Source organism: Polyodon spathula, chromosome 30, assembly GCF_017654505.1.
Source record: "Polyodon spathula isolate WHYD16114869_AA chromosome 30, ASM1765450v1, whole genome shotgun sequence".
In the NCBI taxonomy this organism is placed as follows: Eukaryota; Metazoa; Chordata; class Actinopteri; order Acipenseriformes; family Polyodontidae; genus Polyodon; species Polyodon spathula.
In genome coordinates this window covers 3,157,113-3,178,109 of record NC_054563.1, presented here as the reverse complement: position 1 = coordinate 3,178,109, position 20,997 = coordinate 3,157,113, and the positions used below count along the sequence as shown (strand labels likewise).

The following is a 20,997-nucleotide window of genomic DNA, read 5'->3' as shown; positions in this document are numbered from 1 at the left end:
AAACAAAGTTAGTTTGCAGATATAAAATATATATTTTTTTAAAACATATCATCTTCCATTTCAAAACAAAAAATTGTAATGCACACTGTTTTTACAAGTCCATTTAAAGAAGCTGAATGTATATATACATATTTTAAAAGACTAGATTCCACAATACAGTATTGCTACTACTGGCCACAATATACATGTATATACGGTCTCAATAATCTCTAGGAATTGCACTGATTACAGTTGTTGGATTCATGCTGAGTTTCTAATATGTTACTGCTTTCATGGAAAATGCCTTGACCACTGCCTGTCAGGTACAAGTCATAATACCTAACACTGAGTCCACCTCGTCTCTCCAAGCTGCTTTCTTTTATTACACATTCCTGCCCACTCTTCCAAAAGAGATCTTTGCTGTTCTGACCACTGTTTAGCTGGTGGACGGTACCTTGGAAAGGTGAATAACAGCTCCCGCAGTGCATCGTTCACTTATTCAAAGAGAGAGGAGTTTGCTACTGTATCAATATTTACTAAGCAAGGCTCTGCAACATTGTTGCATAAATGCTATTGCTTTGCATCACACCCTTTTCAAGCAGTAACATCATGTATATGCTGTGTGAAGACACGTGCTTGTCATGGATTATTATTGACGTACATAAAGATTCTATTAAATATTAATAGAATAGAATATTAACATTCATTACTTAAGCTGTTTCCTTTCACACATCTCTTTCCACAAGCCACACAGGAGCTTGCTTGAATAGAAGCTTATCTGCTGTGCTGTCAAACCAACTTGATTTCCTGGTTCACATGTTTTCTGTTCGCAAAAAAGGCAGCCAAGATCGAATGATAGTTCAAAATATATTTACTTCAAATAGGATTTTGGTTCCCAGTCCAGTTTAGCATCGGGACCAGCTTATAAAGCTGTAAATTAAAAGTATTTTATTACATTGCAGTTGATCATTACTCTTCAGATGCATTTTTGTACAGGATTTGTTGTTTTTAGAAGAAGATCAACGTCCCATCATATCAGAGTCTGCAGACTGGTATGATATCCTTGTAAGTGAGTCAAGGACCGTTTTTTAGCAAGCTTTAAGGAAGTCTTAACCAACTCATTGGTATAACTTGTATGCCTGAAGACATTATACCGTTACAATCATCCCTGGCCTGACACGACCATTAAAAGCTTCACTAACAATAAACCTAAATCTTATTACATAAAAAAGGTGCTATATTGTTTTCAATAGATCCTAATAGCTACGAGGATATTCACAGGTAACCTTACTGCAGCACTGGTTATCCTGGGAATACCCCTAGAAACGGTTCGATGCAATCCAGGTGCTGTAAAATGCTCTAAAAAAATCCATATCCCAGCGTGGTACAGTTCAATTCAACCACTTCGTATTCCCACTGTCCGTAGCTCGATATTTATACTCGATAGCTAAAGCGTTAATGTACAGCAGGCTTGTTTTTCCCCCTGAAAGCAGCTTGTCCGCTGTAGGCTCTTTGGTGGCCCTTTTGACACCTGAGTTCACCTTCCAAGCTTATCCAAGTTCATGTTATAGCATTTCAATATCCCAAAGCTGTGTGATCTGACCTGCTGTATGTGGATTCATAATCAAATGATCCTTGTCGTAACCCTTTCCACCTAAAAGAAAAACAAGGCAAAAGGAATAGTAACAGGAATGAATAAATGGAAAGAGCATTGCATTTAAGAACATAAGAAAGTTTACAAAACGAGAGGAGGCCACTCGGCCTATCTTGCTCGTTTGGTTGTTAGTTGCTTATTGATCCCAAATTCTCATCAAGCAGCTTCTTGAAGGACCCCAGGGTGTCAGCTTCAACAACATTACTGGGGAGTTTGCATTACTTTGCATTTCAAACAGTCACACCCAGTCCTCACCCTGCATGCCCCTAGACCCAACAGGTTATTATATTGCTACTGGAAAAACGCAGCAGGAATGCAAGTCCGACTGGATCCCCTCCTGTTTGATTGCAACCAATGTGTGGACATTGCTGTAGCTGCACAGACAAGTCTTGGCTTCCACTTCCAGGAGATCAGCTCAATCTAGAGTTACATTCCCCACTCCTGATTGGCTGTGTTTCAGGTTATTTAAACTGCTTGCCACATGCAAATCAGGACTGTGTGGTTACAACTTTGCAGTGCAACTGTGGACATGATGACATTGTGCAGCTGTAAATGTCAGATTTTTTTTTTTCTGTTAGTTACTACTGACATCTCTATAACAACCCCTCAAACACTTCATTAAATGCAGCGTCAAAAAATGTCCAAACAGGTTTCTGATGTTCTAGGGTGTGTCTTGCCATACCTTTAACATCCAGCACAAGGCTGCCGTTCAGATAGCTTGTGATTGTGCTGTCCTTGTTAAACCTCCACCTCTGATGAATCCGCCCGTGCTCTGGCCAGAGAGCCACATTGGCCCCCGCAGTGCCTTTCCCCCCAATGAGCGCCATGCACGCCTTGTTAACCTGCAGGAGAAGGACAGCCCACTGTCACAGCTTCCAAGCAGGTTTAATCAGCTCAACTGGCCGGGGCACACCTCTCAGGGTGAGCCAGCATTCCTGTACTAGCAAAAGGTCAAAGCTCATACCGCTTGTAACAATGTATCGATATATCTCAGAATAGCTATGGGCACATGTATGTAAGGCTGAGTGTATGATGATTTTTCTGTCTCATCTAAGTAATTACTTATTCCAAAAATGTAACATAAAACTAATTTAAAAATGCAGGCTTATCAAACGGCAAGGATGTTTATCAGATAGAGACAGTAATAAAACCAGTTACCTTGCAATAGTTCTGCAATGTTATTGCAGTATTACACACAGCCCCAGCTCAACCATGACCACCACTCTGAAGTAATCACATTTGTATGGGAACACAATTTAAGAATGACTGGAACTCTGAAGGTCATGCAATATATTCAATATAGGGATTTTTATTTCTGAATTCCTAATACAGGTGTACCATGGTATTTTTGCATGGTATTTCTGCAGTTTTTCCATGCTTTCCCCATGGTTATTTCCCACAGTTTACCCTGATTTGCCATGTTTAGTAATATGCTTTACCATCCCTCGCTATGCTTATCTTTCTTCACCTTGCTTTCATTGTGCTTTCTTACACATCGCTATGTTTTTGCTATGGTAAGATATTAGAAGAGATACCCCTGGCTCGTCCTACCATCCACAGGGTCTTACCTTGGATTTTAAAAGCCCCTGACTGAAGGTCCAGATCTGTGTGCTTTTCCCATTGGAAGGACAAACGGAAACTCTTGACGGTTTAGATTTTTCTACGTTGTCTTCAGCAGTCAGGAATGTTCCCAGTGCCCGGTTTTTCAACCTGATGTAGACTTTAGGCTATGAAATACAAAAAATATATATTTTTAGCTTTTGTATAGCAGTAAAACAAATACTAACCCACAGCTACAGAAAGCTGCTAGCAATGGTCCTGTAGACAATTGTAGTTCTGTTATCTAATGGGGAGGGGGGGGGGGACAATAATAAAAGATCCCACAATGAAATGTAAACTCAGCAGGTTACAAAAGAAACAGAACGGTTTCTTGTTGTGCAAGATATAATCCAGGTATTCAAAACCACTTCAATTAGTTGACTCTTAAATCTTAGGAATGCTGTTCTACTGCATTTCAACACCTTAAAACTATTACGACAATCTGAAACGCAAAGTGTAAAGTACTGATTCACTGAAGGTGAGAAGGGGAAGAAGCTTTCTTCAACAAATTCACTTTTGAAGTATTTAGCCTCATCACAGAACACGTTTGTTACACATGTGATATAGCAGAGGCACATTAGTGGTGTAAAATGAAACTCGCGTCAGGTAATACATGTTGCCACCAAATAGATGTTCCCCTAGGAACAAAAATTAGTTTCACTTAGGAACCAATATTTCCCCTGTCTGAATATTTGTACCCCCTTATTTTTTTGTAAGACTGTAATCTTTCTTTGCCTACAACTCTATATCCATGCACTTTCAACTAAAGCCAATATTATTTTAGAGCAGAAAGCCATTTACCCACCAAATGACCTTATATTTATTTCAGAAGTGAGACGATGTGTACAGCCTATCTTTGATGCTACTGGCCAACATGAACATTGTCATGATTGCCTCTAAAGACTTTCTGGCGTATGTTTTTGTAAAAGAAATGACCCTGCACTTTCGTTCCCCTGGCTTTCGCTCAGTTAAAAACCTTAAAAAGTGTTTTATGCAGCAGTGATGCTGTGGTGCATGCGTTGATTAATGACCTGCCAATGGAGGAATGTTACCCCAACTACACATTCCTGACAGGGGCACAGAACGCCTAGAACTGTGATAAGCAGATAAGGCTCCGTACTGTGACACATATGCACACAATGAGCTGCCCTTCCAAACAAACAACAGCCTCCTACACAAGCAACGGATAGGAAACAAAAAATAGAAGTGGGTCATGAACGACGGGCTTGTTTGCAGTTGATTATAACAGCAGAGATTAAAACAGTGACAGCACGAAAGAACTTGTGTGCCAGGATGAAAATGAATAGGATATGAATCAACAGTATGACTAATGCATTTCGGAAAGCATCACAAGCTAGTTTTAGCTGTAGGGATTAGGGAGTGTACAATGATGAAATTCCACATAACCAATTAAAAATGATCCAGATAATCATGATCACCTTAAATCATGTGCTTACGCTTATCAATTGCAACTTTCTCCCTAATTACAGTCAACTCTCATTAATACGAATTTCAAGGGACCAGCAAAAAAACTGGTCTCATCAGTAATTCTTATTATCAGGAGTCTAAGCGAAAAGCTTACTGTCAATTTTTCTTGAAGTTACAGTAAAACACAGTAAAATACAGTAGAGACACTAACTGGGATGCAGATTGGTACATTTCCCTATATCCTTTACACCTAGCTGTTCGAACAATTCATTTTATTCCATTGTTTCTTCTCTGTGGGGGGGGCTCCAAAATAATTTGTATAAAATGAATTCAGATGATAAGAAAAAATTTACAATAAGTGACTGCTAAATTTGTCCGGGACCATGTAGTAAATTCACAGTATCAGAACATTTGTGTAATCCGAGTTTGTCTTCATGAGAATTGACTTTAAATTTAAAGAAACCAGTAACACCAGACTAGGCCTGTTTACGAGTATAAAGCTTATTTAATGAAATGGAAATATTCTTATACTGAGTTAAACAAACTGTGTCGTCCTTCAATTCTCTGCTGTTACCTGTGGCAGAGGTTGAAGGGAGCCAATCGTATTCCAGCCACTGTAGTCACTCCAGCACCCAAACTCTCCCCCAGTCAACAGCATCTGTCGTCCCTTGAAGCTGGGATACTCATACACAACCCACCTGTCGGGAAAAAAGTTTTTGGTGCTTTTAGTAGGATCATCTTCTATAAGGCAATTCTACAAAAAAACAAGATACATTCCGACAATCTTTAACCTGTGTGTAGCACCCGGTTTAGACTGGTCTGTACATTGGAGCCCCAGTTTGAGATTGGTCAGCTTTACTGGTTTCCTGTAAACTGGGAGTTGGGATTGTTTGAAATACTCACAGTCCGCTGGTCACTCTGAGAGACTGGGAGAAGAAGTTCTTGTTCTGAAGGGAGATGTCAGATTCCTCCACAACCAGCTCCTTGCCTTCAAAGGAGTCCAGAGAAAACAGACTGATGGAAGGCTCGGAGAAATCCTGCCAAACAGAAAACAACAAATAAAGTATCTGTCAATAAAGACAGGGCATGTCTAGCTTTCTTAGTCTGTAGACTTATCAACTGAATACTTTATTGGAGTGGATTTGAAATGGGGGAGATTAAGCGGTTGTGTGGTCTTTCTTTGATTAGTTTTTTTAAAAAGAGGAACTAAAAATTGTCTTCACTTTTTATCAGTACGAGTGGACCAAATCGATTATGACAAAAACAACTGGAAAAGAAAAAAACAACCAAAAGAGGTAAGGGATACTTGCATATTGAATAGGCTTCATTGACTTGATGGATGTTGCCATGCAACCACAGGAAGTGAGATCAGGATAAAGACCTTCTTCCAGTACAAACTGATTGCCAGCAAAGCCTTCTTCATCAAAGAGCAGCCAGCTAGAGCAGAAAAACAAGACACTAAATAGACCTGTACATTTACAGTATGGCCACAACCATATACACTATATCATGAGCGGGGCTCATTTTAAATAAAGCTGACCTCTTTTTAAGCATGTGCAAAGGAACATTTTCAGTGAAGAATAAAAACAAAATGCTAGCGGTATAACATTATTATCTTGTATTTAATTAACAGCATTTACAGAACTGTTTAAAAAAAGAAAATACGTGGAATGGTCCTAGTGTGCTACTTTATCTGATGCGTAACAAGATGAAATGATCAGCAACAGATGTTTAAAGGCAAAACTTCAACGAGATACAAGGAACATGCATTCTTAATGACTGCAAATCCCATTTATTCATGGGCAACATTTAAACCATCTACATGAGGTGGTATCGCCACAGGAGATCATGCCTGGGGTTTGGGCTATTGGGTTCCAGGGGATTGTTGGAGATTGTCAACTGGCAATTTACCAAGATTACTTACTTCCCATGAATCACCCTGAAAGACATGGGTTCAAACACAGAGTAGTCCAGGGCCTCTGTAGTATATTCAGCACATCTTCCACGGTAATGAGGCTCACTGTACAGTCTCAGCTGAAAGAAGGCAGGCAACTGTAAGCACCCAGCCCAGAACACGCAACCACTCAGTTACCGGGGTGACAATCAGCACGGGCCTAAATACAGCAACTCTGTAACTCTTTATTAACCCTGCTGTGTGGGTTATTAACATTACTAACAATTTCATAACAGGATTTAGGAGAGTAGTTGGAATGATTAAAACTGATTCAGCTGTCCTTATTATAACCTTTAAATGCTGCCAATAAAATGTGTAATTTACTAAAGTCATCATCCATAGCTTGTAAACAATCAGAATTCTAAGGTAAAACTACAAGAAATGAAGTTAAGTCAAGTGGACAGTGTACTGAAGAAGGCAATAGCCTGTTTATATTTTGAGTACTGTTCAATTCTAGTGATTACAGTCTTTAACTGAAATCTCAAAAGGGTTATTCATGAATGCAGAAGATGTCCTCTGACATTTATTTACTGCTCTTAACAGATACATACCAAGTACTGAGGTTCAGTGCTTCCCATGGTCTCCTGAATAGAAAAAATGAAAAGTTAATCACTTTCTAGTACAGTTTCCAAAGGGCCTGGCACCCCCTTTATTCTATATCTAGAAAGGTAGTCACCTTGAAAATCTTTTATTTTCCCTCTAATGGTTAATTTTCTGAGATTCCCTGTCCATTCAAAGCGACAGGACATTACAGTATGTATGGAATATGTCTCAATGACTTGCGTCTGCAAGGTGCAGTGAAGGGACTCAGTACATGCTGTATTAGAAACGGATGTAGTGCTCATTTTGTACAAGTAGATTGTAGAAGTGGAAGTCAAGGACATGTTTAAAATAAAATGTTTGGCGTCAACTACAAAAACCCTTTCATTTGCATAACACAAGCACCCACGTTCTCATTCCTTTTCACTGTTTGCTAAGTTTAGTTCCTGGACCCAAATCAGTACTTCACTGAATCTGCCAGGTTCAATTCCATACATTACTGAGCGAGTATGCAGCTTCAAATTACATTTTCTGTGTGTTTTTATTACTGTCCCACTTCTATGATGTTTGTAATAACTAGGTGATTCTTACTGCAATGTCTGTGTTAGTGGGATTGAACTCGGAGTTGAGAAGCTGCTCTTGAGATCCTGTTCCGTAGACACATGTAATGCAGGCTAGATCAGTGAAAGTGTCTTTACATTAGTAAGCACCAGCACCATCTAGTGGACATCTGTGTATTTCCAGCAATACAAAAGGAAACTTAATCCAAAGAAGCTGTTCACTAGATGGCGCTGGCTCTCGCTTTTTATGATCTAGCCAGTGGTACACATGTCTATGGCAGGCAACTGGATCTGAAGAGCAGCACATGAACGCAAAGACTTATCAAAAACTAAGGAAATAAAAGAAACAGGAGTCATTTCGATAAGAACCACTCGGAAAAATTACAAACATCCTAAAAGAATGAAAAGTAAACATAAGCCTCATCTTTAACCTACTTTAAGAAGCTGGTTTGACTAAAGTCCTGAAAAGGCTCAGCTACAAGGGAGCCCCGCTTAACAGCACGAATGATACCCCATCAATCTTATGACATCACAATCCTACAGATCAGTCATTCATCACTGCAATCACCTACCAGTCGGATGGGCCGAATGGACATGATTGTGCTGTCCGATCCTCCCCAGTCAGACATGCTCTTGTACATTCCTTTCTCCAGGATGTACTGCTCTCCACAATAGTGCTTCTGCCGGTACGCCACCCACCTGGAACACCAGACACCCGGGTCACAAACTCCCACTGCTTCTTGCGACAAACACATGCTTTTGGTTCATTCTGTAACTTAAATATAAACGCAGCCTCTGGCTGATTGAAAGCCAGTCGCAATGGGAGTGACAGCAGATCTAAAAGGCTTCGCTAGAGGGCTGATACTAGGGGCATGGTTTCTAGGTGTTTCCAAATCCAGCACTGCACAGATGGCTGATGCATTTGTATGATGCCATTCTGGATAACACACTTACTGATGGTCACTTTTGATATACCACCAAAACGATTTAAACATGTAAAAACATTGCCGCCAAGGCCAGCCATGATACTGACAGTGTGCTAGAAGGGTTTCTACCTACATAAGACATCATTATTGCAAATCAAATACTGTATATTAAGAGGCTTTCATTTAATGTAATACAATTTGATCATAAAAGACAAGAGACAAGACATATTTAGTGTGTGAAATGTAGGGTAATTGGTTTGAAAGCACACAAAACGTAATTATATATATATATATATATATATATATATATATATATATATATATATATATATATATATATATATACACACACACACACACACACACACATTACTTGTAGACATTGTGTTTACTTTTTTTGTATATATTATTTTATATTATATATATAATATATATATATATATATATATATATATATATATATATATATATATATATATATATATATATATATATATATATAAAGCAAAAAAGCAATATACTATTAGTATACTCTAGAGAGTGAAGACTATCAAATTAAAGCCGATAGATAAACACACATGTTAATGCCAACACACATGTTCAAAGCCCTTTATTCCACAAGGTTTCTGTACTTGTGTAATTGCTAACATACTTGTGTAATTGCTAACACCCCAAGATGAATAAACATGTTTTATACAATTGTCCCAGAGTAATTCAGCACCACAGGCCAACAAACCATCACAGCTGAAAGCTAAATGTACTGAAGATTAAACAGCCAACGCAAGAAGATGAATTGGGTTTGCACATACACAAGGCATGCCTCTGGCTGCCTGATGCACAGCTCTAGTAAGACATACACAAGGCATGCCTCTGGCTGCCTGATGCACAGCTCTAGTAAGACATACACAAGGCATGCCTCTGGCTGCCTGATGCACAGCTCTAGTAAGACATACACAAGGCATGCCTCTGGCTGCCTGATACTCACACTCCATTTGAGACGTGAATTGAATCTATCCCCCTTTTGAAGCCGACACTCTCCAGGTCTGGAATGTCAAGGTCTGTGATATCAGGCTTGTTTGTGTTTTCTAAGTGCCCCTCTTCAAACAATGTTACTGAAGGCTCTACAAAATCCTGACAAAAAAGAGAAAAATATTTGAAATATTACAAGATAAAACTAATCAAAACGTCTGTGGCAACACGAGAGAGCTGAGGAGAGATCCAGCAGTACAGAGCAACAACTACAAAGTCAGAAAAACCTCAGTCAGGTTTTAAAATGAGTTGTACACATGTGATTACTTAATGTCAATAGTATTTACCCTTATAAAAAGTATCCCATAGTAAAAGCATGGCAAAGTGTAATAAAGCATAGTGGAAGCATGGTACAGCATAGGTAAGCATTGTAAAGCACAGAAAGATATGGTAAAAGCATCTTATAAAACTTGTCTAATCAGGGTAAACTATGGTGAATGCATTGTATAATCATAGGGAAAGTATGGTAATAGTAAAAGTACTCTGGTAACCCCTTCTAAGGGTATCCCTTTAGGTCACACATGCTCAATTCTAGATTTCTCTATTTATAGTTTCTATCGGTTTTCTATCCATGCTGTGACAAGAGGATGATGTACTGGTACATATTATTCAGACATGTCGAGCTGCCTATAGCCAGGTAGTCCTGTCAGAAGACGCAACGATTCTGCATTCCTAACCCCTCAATCAAGACATTTTCCCAGCTGATTTTTAAAGGAGGACATGCTGATGCAGCTCCTCCGAGAGGGGACTGGTTTGCTTTTCCACAACACCGGAGTCTATATTAACGATCTAACCAGCAGTGTATAGAACTAGCTGCCTCACAGATTCAGGCTTGCTCAGTGACTGCCCCAAAGGTAAAACGTGCTGGTGCTTTTAGCCATGTGTTCATGAATGTAGAAACAGTAATACATTATGACGAAGAACACACTAATGGATAATAGTGTTCCTTTATTGAGACTGTTCACTGTTTAAATGATAACATACACAGTAGACTCCAGTGGTTGTACTTGGTAACAGCTGTGTTGTAATTACATTAGGTGACAAGGTCATTTCCATTCGTTACCAAGCAACAGCTGTGAGCCAGTTGCTACAATGTAAATGTATGGTTACTCATGTTGTAATCTAAAACGTTATCGGTAAAACTCAAGTCACATACTAAGAAAGTGAAGCAGCCAAATGTTTCACCTAGTGCTTTCTGAATGGCTTAAATCCCATGGTATATAAATACATGCTATAAGCCCATGAAACACAGTCAACTGCGAACTGACTAGGCAGAATCACAGCGCCGTGGTAAACTTTATTAAAGGCTTAAAGCACATTGAATTGAATATAAGCTGATCGCTTTCCACAGCAAGAAGGCTATGCTTTCACTGCCTCTGTATCAGCGTTTGTCTCAAAAACGAGCTCACTTTCATTCTGAAAACTGGGTCATGTTGCTGACAAATGGAAATCCTGGCTCACTTTCAACTCCCTGCATACAGTTTTGCTTATACTGCAATGGAATACTTACAGCCTGTACATAGCGGAGGGACAGCACAGTGTTATTCAATCCACCCCATGCTTGCCAGTCTAAATATTCACCCTCTTCAAGCAAGTACTGCTTTCCATTATACCCTTCCGCTGTGTAGGCAACCCATCTGTAAAAATGTTTTTATTAATTAATAAATAAACCTTGCACGGATCAGAAAGGTGCAATTATCTCACAAGAAGTAAGTTTGACTTTCTTCAAAAGGTCACTGAGGATCTTATATATTCCTTAAAATAATACATTTTTGCTGTTCTTTTTTTTTTTTCTTTTAATCAGCGAGTCCTGTCTGTTTAATAATGCTTTAGCAAAATCGTTTTACTTAACCTATTAAGTATCAAATAAAATGTTGTTTGACAAATCGCAACACAAGCTGCATTTATGGAATTTGATGCATTCTAAAAATCACAAAGGTAGCACTCTTAAAAGTTTTCAGTCTTTTAGAAGTGCAAACATACATTCCCAGCGTCCTGTTTTGAGGACAGTCAAGTTAGACGTGCATGTAACCAGAGCAGTGAAATCTCACGCCGGCTATGAAGCTCAACACATAGAAAATGAAGCTTTATCATCATTGTGGGGAGGAATACACCAAGAAATGCATCATTTTTAAGCTTCAGTTTCTTATTTTATATTGAGCTGTCATAAAAGCATCTGTATTTGCAGAATTGATAGTTATATTTAGACTTGGCTTTAACAAAAGCAGGAGGACGTTATCATAACAATATAGTTAAAGAGAACATTTAAATAACAGGGAGATGCCAGTTAAAAATGCTCAAAAAACAAAAAAGGACAATGGCACTAATGGGTTAATTAAAACCTATTGACAAGCTGGACTCACACTCCGCCAATGACCCGTATTGACCCCACTCCAATCAGTCCTTTCAGTGCCGCTACGTTGTGGACGTTATCAGTGACCTCTTTGGACTGTCCAGTGAAGCAGGCAAACTCGTACAGCACAATCTGTGAGACAGAGAGGACACTTTAACTCATAGGACTGCACTGCGAGAAGCCAGAAGCATCTCCTACACACTAAAGGGGTTATTATCAAAACCTGGCCGGATCCCCCTGCTTAATACTGTTCTGTTCATTTTCTGTTCCTTTTTTATTCTATGCTTTATTGTAGTTGCCACTGATTCACCATGCTTGCCTATCTTTTAGTGTTCACTGTACTTTACTACAATTTGCTTTGCTGTTCTCATTGTTTTCCACTGTGAACAATCTCTCAACAGCAGCAGATCATGTTTCATACCTAATTCTAATCTCTTTTCTTAAATCCTTATGATACAATCTTCCTCATTTTTATAAACCCGGCTCACACAGGATACAGTGCTGAGCACTGATAAGAATTAAACCAAAGGTTTTGCATAGAGCACATCTTCCGTCAAAACCGGCTTACAGAGTAAGGAAAACGTCAGAAACTCAGTATGCATTTCACATCATACAAAGATAGCCCTGGAGACTGTTCTAAAAAGGTACTGACCTCCTTAAGCAAAACTTTTTTCATTAGAGCGCTATAAATAAACCACTCGGCGAACTCATTAAACGGCTCTTGGGCATCTCGGTCTTTCTTTTAAGAGCTCTTGTATAATGCTTATTCAGCCTGGACCTTGTTGGGCCTTCGATGGGTCAGAAACACTATGATAGCTTTCACCCTGCTCACCTTGGGATCCAAAGGCTTTTGTACTTTCAGGCCACCCTAGAGAGAAACAAATAAAACGTTTTCTAAAAAGCAAAGAGCCATTTTAAACAGTATACAGTAAGCTAGCTGCTTGGTGTCTGTGGTATGTCGGCTCTTTAACTATTTATCAATAGATGATCTACACAAGCCAGTACTGACAGGCCCTCATTGTTTCTCTAACTATTAAATAATCTCAAAATAAGGGGGGGGATTTGGGACAATTTATGTAATTGAGTAAAATCCACCTTCAGACAATTTATCAAATGTCTTTATTTTTTAATGCAAAAAACTCCAACTAAAAGAAGTGCAGTCTTCCTTGGTAAGGCATGCAACGGAGAGGCTTTTTAAGCAGCAGTAATTATGTCATAAACAGCTGACTTCTGATAAAATGTTGATTTGACTCATACAGACGGCAAATACAGTAGAATGCCATTTACATTTCAGCTAACTGTAGTAAGCAAGACAACAGGCTTAGGACTCCCAAGGGTGTGTAGGTTCTGTTACCATTTCCAGTGGCCGTAGCGATTTCACGTGGGTGATTTCTGGTTTGTCAGCATTCTGTGAAGCTGAACCGTTTGCTTGCAGAAGGACGGAGTTGCCACTGAAATTGGTGTCATCGTAGGCAAGCCAGCTGTAGCGGGTGAAAAAAACAAAACAGGTGAGAAATGCAAGCGCGGGACTGTAGTGTTAATTATGAGTGGAACGAATGATCGTGCACCGCTGCTTCGTGATCACTGCTTTACATGACATTGTAATAGAGGTACGTATCGTTTTGTATTGCAATACAAAACCAGAAGCACAATGTAACTCATTGTAGATCCCCCAATGGTTCTTGAATGAAGAATAAGAGTGTTTTATAGCTGGTATAAATACATACTCCCCCTAACTCATTCAATTTTTTTATCTTTAAACAAATCAATAAAATGCATCACGTGATATTAATATGCATCATACAAGTAGCCCATCAGGACCACCACGTGTATTGTGATGCACATTATACCGTGACCTGCATATCGATATACGTGTTGTACATAGGGACATCAGTGTATCGCTACACCTCTAATGTTAATGTATTTCTGGAGTTATCTGATTTACAACAAACAAGTCACAACTACAATATTTTATTATTTACAACAAGATCCTTATTGCATTATTCCTGAGCCAGGACAATTCTTAAACCTGGACAATCACTTAACAATCTGTCCAATTCTCCTCCGTGTTTAGAAGGTTCTCTGCAGTCCTGCCTCCCCAGCGTTTGCAAAGGCCTCTCCCCTTGCATTTTCAGTTATATGTAATCTCATGAACCTCCTTAACCAATCAAATGGGACATGTACTGGGGCTGCCTTGCCATTGCTTTTTTGAATTTTAAATGGTTCAAAAACAATGTCTCCCTCTGACATCAAGGTGGGGATCACATGCCCTTACTGCCCTATCAGTTAGGTCACATCTATAGAAGACCTTTTTTTCTTTCAGCTACACTGGAGGGACTCCACTCTCATGGAGTGAGGCAGGAGTCATTGCCCTGTCCTCATCTAACTCCTTTAGGCAGCCTTCAAATGTGCAAGAGGGGCTTATGTTAGTGCATTAACAGTGGTTACAATAGCACTAGCAGCAGCACGGCATGTTTGCCTGGTTTGCCTTCTGTCACACTGTATGGTGGTTTTGTAATGACTAAGCAGAGGCATTTCACTGAGACCTACTGGAGCAAAAGCTAGGTCTGTGTTTATCTATCAGGGTACCACCCTGATCACAGACAAGGCTGAATGAAAAATGGATCTTTAACGAGAATGCAACCATGTCACGCTAATGCTGCCTACAAGTCTCCAGCATTAGGCACTTGGTAGAAAATAAGTCTTACAATGTAATCAATATGTAATGTAACAACTGGAACACAGCCAATATAGTTGGTAATAATAAAGAAACAACTTTGGCATCCAGGAAGTGACTCAATAATCTGCTGGTTAATTACACAGTAATGGGATCCAATGTTCAGTGTTATATAAAATGTGCAGAGGTACACATTGTATTACAGCAATCCCTCTGTCTTGACTACCCAATATAAGTATTTTGAGTACTACAGTAGTGCTGTATTGTGTAAGCACACAGTTTGCTATTTTGAGTATTATAGTAGTGCTGTACTGTGTAAGCACACAGTATGCAATTTGTTCTTAAGAAAATAAAATGGAAGTACAAAACCCCTGCAGTTTGTGTTCCATGACTGCTATGAATTAACAAACCTGATGGTGTTTAAACTGCACTTTGTACTATAATTGCAATTGAAAGAAAAGTAAACGCTGGTCTGCTGCCCTTTATCACTGCAGTCCTATATAGAGTGTGCACTGTATTGTACTAACAGGGAGTTGCTTTGTACAGTCACCAGGAAGCCACATTCCAATTCCATTGTCTTCAGTCTTTTTTTTTTTCACTTCCTTTCAAGAACATTCCATGCATATAAACTGCCAGGACTGAGTAAGCAGATCCAAAGCCAGATCAGAAAGGACTGTGCCAGCCGATCACAGTCTGAACGACAGGTGCATCTGTTATAGCATTTACTACAGTGGATTAGAGAGAGCTCAGAGTGTACAGTACACAGCATTGCAAACGCATAGGGAACATGGCAAATCCCAAATGGGCATGGCAAATAATTGGGAATATTGTGATTTCACTGTGGTAAAGCACACTGTGTATGTACAGTAGTATAAGCAGGGAGAAAGAATGTTAAACTACACCATGATTCTATTTACCATGGTAAACGTTTAGAAGGGTGTCTGCTTCATGCTAAGGGAGGCTGGTCTGTGTTATTATACAGTACCAGCTGAGCTGCCTTTGATAGGGTTATATGACTGCACACTTCACTGATTCTTTGACTTGGGAATGGAATGAGCACGGTTCTGTTCTAAGGTAAGCTCTGTGACACTTTAACTTCGCTTAAGTGCACAGGTGCAGAAAGACGGGCCAGGCTTTTCAGTGCAGGACTAGCTGAGAGAATTTGAATGCCGAGTTTACGATTTATATAAACCCTAATCCTAATCTCAATTAAGGTTAGGGTTAGGGCAATGTTTCACATGCTCGAAAGAATGTAGTACTGTTTTTCATTGCACTGGGTAAAGAGCACGGCCTGTCTTTCTGAACCTGGCTGTAAGTAGCAAAGATTAGAAAAATATACGATTATACGCCCCCCCCCCCGTGTTGCTACAACTGTTAAATAAAAGTACCTGTCATTTTTGTTTTCATTGTTAACATCCTGACAACTTTTTACGCTTATAACTTTAAAGTCTCTTTCAAAGCTCTTTTCAAAATGGCCGCTCTACTGCACTGGGGTTTGAGATCTGTCCTCTAAGTCAGGGTTTCCCAATCCTGGACCTGCTGACCCACAGTACCTGCTGGTTTTCATTCCCACTGAGCTCCCAATTACTTAACTAGACCCTTCGTTGAACTGATCATTTGTTTAATTAGACCTTTTTAATTGTGTTCAGATCTAAACAGTTGCAGAGTTCAAGTTACGTTATCATGGATCATTATTACTTGACAATGTGGGCAATAATGCTTACACTATCAGTGCACTAGAGCAGGCACTTTGAAAAAAGCTTTCAAACAAACTTTAAAGTTCTAAGTGTAAAAAGTTAACAATGAAAAGAAAAGTTACAGGTACGTGGGGATGTGTAACGCTATATTTTTCAGAACCCCGCTATGTATTCTAAGTATGTGCACAGTGAGGTTCTGTATATTGTATTGAAATTCTGCATATGCGTTGAAGTTTATGTTTTTTAGGGCCCCTGGTACAACATAAATTAGATGGTTTTATATTAACAGGCACATCCCGTGCCACATGTCTTCACATCCCGAGCCACATGGCTCCACTTGACCGGATCCCAGTTCAGTCTGGAGTGATGTTCAGCTAAATGTTAACACGTTTATTATCTCCTCACAGTAAAACCGTTTACTGAAACACAATGCCATGCAATTGCTTGTGCTTTCTTGTTACACTATGAAAGAAAAGGAAACTTGTTTAGCTCTGATAGAAATATGTTCCGAGATTTCATTAAGAAAAGACTGAACAGATTAAGTACTGCAGTAGATGAACTAGGGGCTTGAAGCCAATAGCTGGCGCCGCTTATACTGGCTTTTAATTTGACTATTGCTAGCTATTTTACAGTCTATCTCAATTTGTATTTGAAGTTATATGTAAAATATTGCCCATGTCTCGCTTCTCGTCATTGAAAAGTGCGTGCTGAACCGTCAGTGTCACACCGGTACTCACCACCCAGACTTGACCATGACAGAAGAAAGGTCAGGGGCAGCTCCAAGTGCTTCCAGGTCCCTGATTTCTTTTTGGAAGTTCATAGCAGTTTGGTTTTTGCCTTGCGGTCGGCGAAGCTGAATTTCTGGAATGCTGTGATTCTAACATGAAGAAAGACAAGATCAATAACCTTTTCTTACTCAAATCACTTAGATAAGTTAACTTTTTTTGTTTAGAATGACTCTATTTTAAAGAAAGTGCAAAGGCAGATCCAGGAAGGGGTAGTTACTGCACATTAGGTAACAGCTTTATCGACTTTTTTTTATAATGCTACCTACTAAACTGAATGCGTTTTTCCTCCTGTGCTGTATGCTTGTGGTGATAAGTGTTTTGTCGCTCCCATGTACTGTTCTGGGTAAGCTCCATGTGGCTGCAGAGTGGGTTTGTTTCCCTGCACAGTATAATAAAGTACTGCAGGCTTCTCCAGCTCCATCGCTTTACATTTCTACTGCATGAAGAGCAATTAGCAATTCAATTAAAAGATGCATAGACTTTACCAAACCCAGTGCTTATTACACTTTGCTTTTACTGTGGGAAACTGTTATAAGAGACTGTACATACCTCTACTACTCTTTTAATTGAACCAATTGCCACCGTCGTAGGAGAGCCCCCAAAGTGACTCAGCACCGTCTCCCCTTCCAGCAGAACGAGGTACTGCCCTCTGTATCCTGGTTCCCCATACAAGACCCAGCTGAAATCAATGAGATCATGAAGACTGTCAGATCAGACTTCAAACACCATGGCTGTTTATCTGCAGAACGCAAAACGGGTCTCGGACTTTCCAACTGCTTTATTTCTACAAAGCATGTGTGTCTCTGGCTGGACTTCAGCGAGCATCACTATGCAGCTAACGGAGATGCAGTTTAAATCCCGGAACCATATCTGGCAACACTTTTAATACAGTTGATTTATTTGAATCCATTGCCGAGTTCAAAGTGAATATCACTGGAATTCATCCGGATTTGTGTAAATAGCTTTAGAAGAGTTACAGGATGTACCACTGTAACCAGCTTACTTTGTTGTGACTGCTTTTCTTACTCTGATCAGTTTTCCATTTAGAGTAGTGTGTATGCAGTTCACTGTCCTGCATTTCCCAGGTGTGCGTCCTTGAATGCTAGACTTCTTACTGTAGATTGCGCTGAACTGGAATGATGTAAAAACTCACCAGGCACAAACAAACAATAAATTAAAATACAGACATACATATGACAAACATACATTGAAATACTGTATTAACAATACTCAGCAGTGGGACCTCTGGAGACAAGGCTGGGAATGCCAGTGGCCATTTATGAAATATGACACATTGAGACTCATTTATCAAAGTGTTTTCAACAAAATGCATTTGACACCAGTCTTAAAGTAAAATAAAATAAAAAAAATAATAATAATAAAAACTTCTTATGTAACAAAACAGCTTGGTGGTCAATGCAAGGACTATAAGGGACTACAAAGTTTTTTGTTACCAGTTATGTAACATCATCCATCATTCCTTTAAAAAACAAACAGCTTTTTGGTGTAAATCCCCTGATAAATCTGTTCCATTGTGTAACTTCCACATGACCTGGGGGGGGGGGGGGGGGGGGGAGTAGAACACACACACAACAATTTCTAAACCTGAACACTGCCTCAAGGACATGGAGATTCAGAGCGAATAACAGAATGATAAGCAGCAGAGGATCTGCCCTCTTACTCAAGAGTCAAGCTTTAAACTCACTGATCCCAGCCTGAACAGATGGTGACCTTCAAATGATATCGGGATATACAGTTATGAAACAATTCATACCTGTGCTCTTCATTGTCACTAGCTCTGGGGCTACGAGAGTCTCAAAGCAAATATGAGTGAATCATCATCGCCCACGATGAGAGTTTGTGGAGAAGTCTGAATTCAAATCACGTTTTCACCCGAAACCAAACACTGGCTTATACAAATAGATATTCTATCTATGACATCATCTAAAACCTAATTTTAAATCAGTCAGGCCTTGAGGCAAGATAAAAACAGACAGAAAGGAATAAACTTAATAAATGATATTCTGACCTCACAAAGAATTCCTGCACTGGTGTCTGTCATGACTAATACGGGATACCACTGCACTTGTGCAATGCTTGCTAATTAAACATGTTCTGTGTGTTTTTGAAGAGTGGGGCCAGTTATCTAGTCAGGGATAGCATGATGTTTAGTGAGCATGCATTTGAATGGGACTGAATTGGTCCTCCATAGCTTTCACTTTAAAATAGTTTTCTTATACTTGAAATCGGGCATCGAGGCCGAATGCAGCCGCTTCTACTGCGACCTCTTCGCTAGCAAAGTCCCAGTGGACCCGCCCGACCTGCAACACGACACACTGCCAGCCATTCCACCGGTGCTTATCAGCGAGGTCCAATACGCGATTGAGAAGACCGAGAAGGACCGAATGGCTGCCACTCGACATCAAAAGACCGCTCGGTCGTCCAGCCACTCGGTGGAGAGACCAGCTCTGACAAGAAATGGGACGGAATTGGATGTGCCTGGCAAGAGACCGAAAGGCTTGGGTACTCCGCTGTGGTCTGAGTCGACCAGACTAATAGCTGGCGACGATTAACAGACCGACTGACGATTGACGATATTTGAAGAAAAGACGATTACTGTTCAAGATATTTAGGAAGCAAGCAGTCTGAGTGGGGTACAATGAGGAACAAAGCAAGCAGTCTGAGTGGGGTACAATGAGGAACAAAGCAAGCAGTCTGAGTGGGGTACAATGAGGAACAAAGCAAGCAGTCTGAGTGGGGTACAATGAGGAACAAAGCAAGCAGTCTGAGTGGGGTACAATGAGGAACAAAGCAAGCAGTCTGAGTGGGGTACAATGAGGAACAAAGCAAGCAGTCTGAGTGGGGTACAATGAGGAACAAAGCAAGCAGTCTGAGTGGGGTACAATGAGGAACAAAGCAAGCAGTCTGAGTGGGGTACAATGAGGAACTTTATCTTTAACTTTATCTGCGATTCCCAAACAATTAGTATTTAATAAATATGTTCCCAACTACTATAGAATTTGACACCCCCCCCCCCCCCAGCAAAAAGGTCACTCACTCATTGTGAAACATTTTCATTTACTCTTACCATCCTCTGACAACTCTGATGGAGACACCTTGTGGAAACATCATTGACGTAGCATCCTGGACGTTACTGACAATTTCCTGCTTTTTTCCAGAAAAGTTAATGGCGTCATAGATGATCATCTAATAAGAGGCACAAATCAGTGGAGAAATGTTACTAATAATAATGATAAAACAATAACAGTTGCTTATATGGCCTTTGGTCATTATGAGTATAATTGTACCATGTTAAAATTTCCTATCTATGTATCTATTTTATAATGCATAAGGTTTTGGCAGGGAAACAGTTTTAAAATTACACAAAATGAAATTAAAAAGTTGTGACCGAAGGGATTATATAGTTAAGATTACCATGGTAAGTTTACACAGTAATTTTTAGTGTGGTTTTATTGCAATTATTCTATGCATGCACAATTCTATTTACCATGATTTACCATACCTGAGCCCTTCAGTCCTCTAAGTACTTGTATAGATTTAACATGCTTTCAGTATTCTTAATTAAAAATCGCTGTGCTTTTACCATTGTGAAAGAAGGTGCATGCACAGAAGTTCATAACAGAAATAAACTATTTTTTTTAGGTCAATGCCGTTTCTTGTGTTTTCGAAGGATATAGTTTCATAATGGGTCTTCCTTCCTTCTCACGAATTGCAAGTTGGTTTCATTGTATTTAAATGACAAAACTGGCTGGTACACAGTTCCTAGTTTTCTTGCCTTGAATGTAAAATGCA

The 20,997-nt window shown here is 39.6% G+C and overlaps 1 protein-coding gene across 1 annotated transcript; it reads right to left on the bottom strand.

Moving 5' to 3' along the window:
- Positions 1-39: 39 nt before the first annotated feature.
- LOC121302666 (beta/gamma crystallin domain-containing protein 3) lies at positions 40-20,416 on the bottom strand. Its single transcript, XM_041232702.1, has 17 exons — positions 20,273-20,416; positions 17,734-17,863; positions 17,134-17,273; positions 13,377-13,503; positions 12,855-12,890; positions 12,033-12,154; positions 11,180-11,306; positions 9,626-9,771; positions 8,287-8,413; positions 7,166-7,198; positions 6,585-6,694; positions 5,971-6,097; positions 5,564-5,697; positions 5,235-5,358; positions 3,202-3,360; positions 2,316-2,475; positions 40-1,633 (listed from the first exon to the last, which is right to left on the bottom strand). The coding sequence occupies exons 1-17, from the start codon at positions 20,389-20,391 to the stop codon at positions 1,545-1,547; spliced, it is 2,010 nt and encodes a 669-aa protein (XP_041088636.1). The 5' UTR covers positions 20,392-20,416; the 3' UTR covers positions 40-1,544.
- Positions 20,417-20,997: the final 581 nt, after the last annotated feature.

Bases quoted from the DNA above. Each gene is read 5' to 3' on its own strand.
- LOC121302666 (XM_041232702.1), bottom strand. From the start codon at position 20,391: ATGATCATCTATGACGCCATTAACTTTTCTGGAAAAAAGCAGGAAATT. The intron at 8,414-9,625 runs GTGAGTATCAGG...CTGGTGTTCCAG, and splicing joins ATTCACGTCTCAAATGGAGT to GTGGGTGGCGTACCGGCAGA. The intron at 2,476-3,201 runs GTAAGACCCTGT...CTTCTCCTGCAG, and splicing joins AGGGGCTTTTAAAATCCAAG to GTTAACAAGGCGTGCATGGC.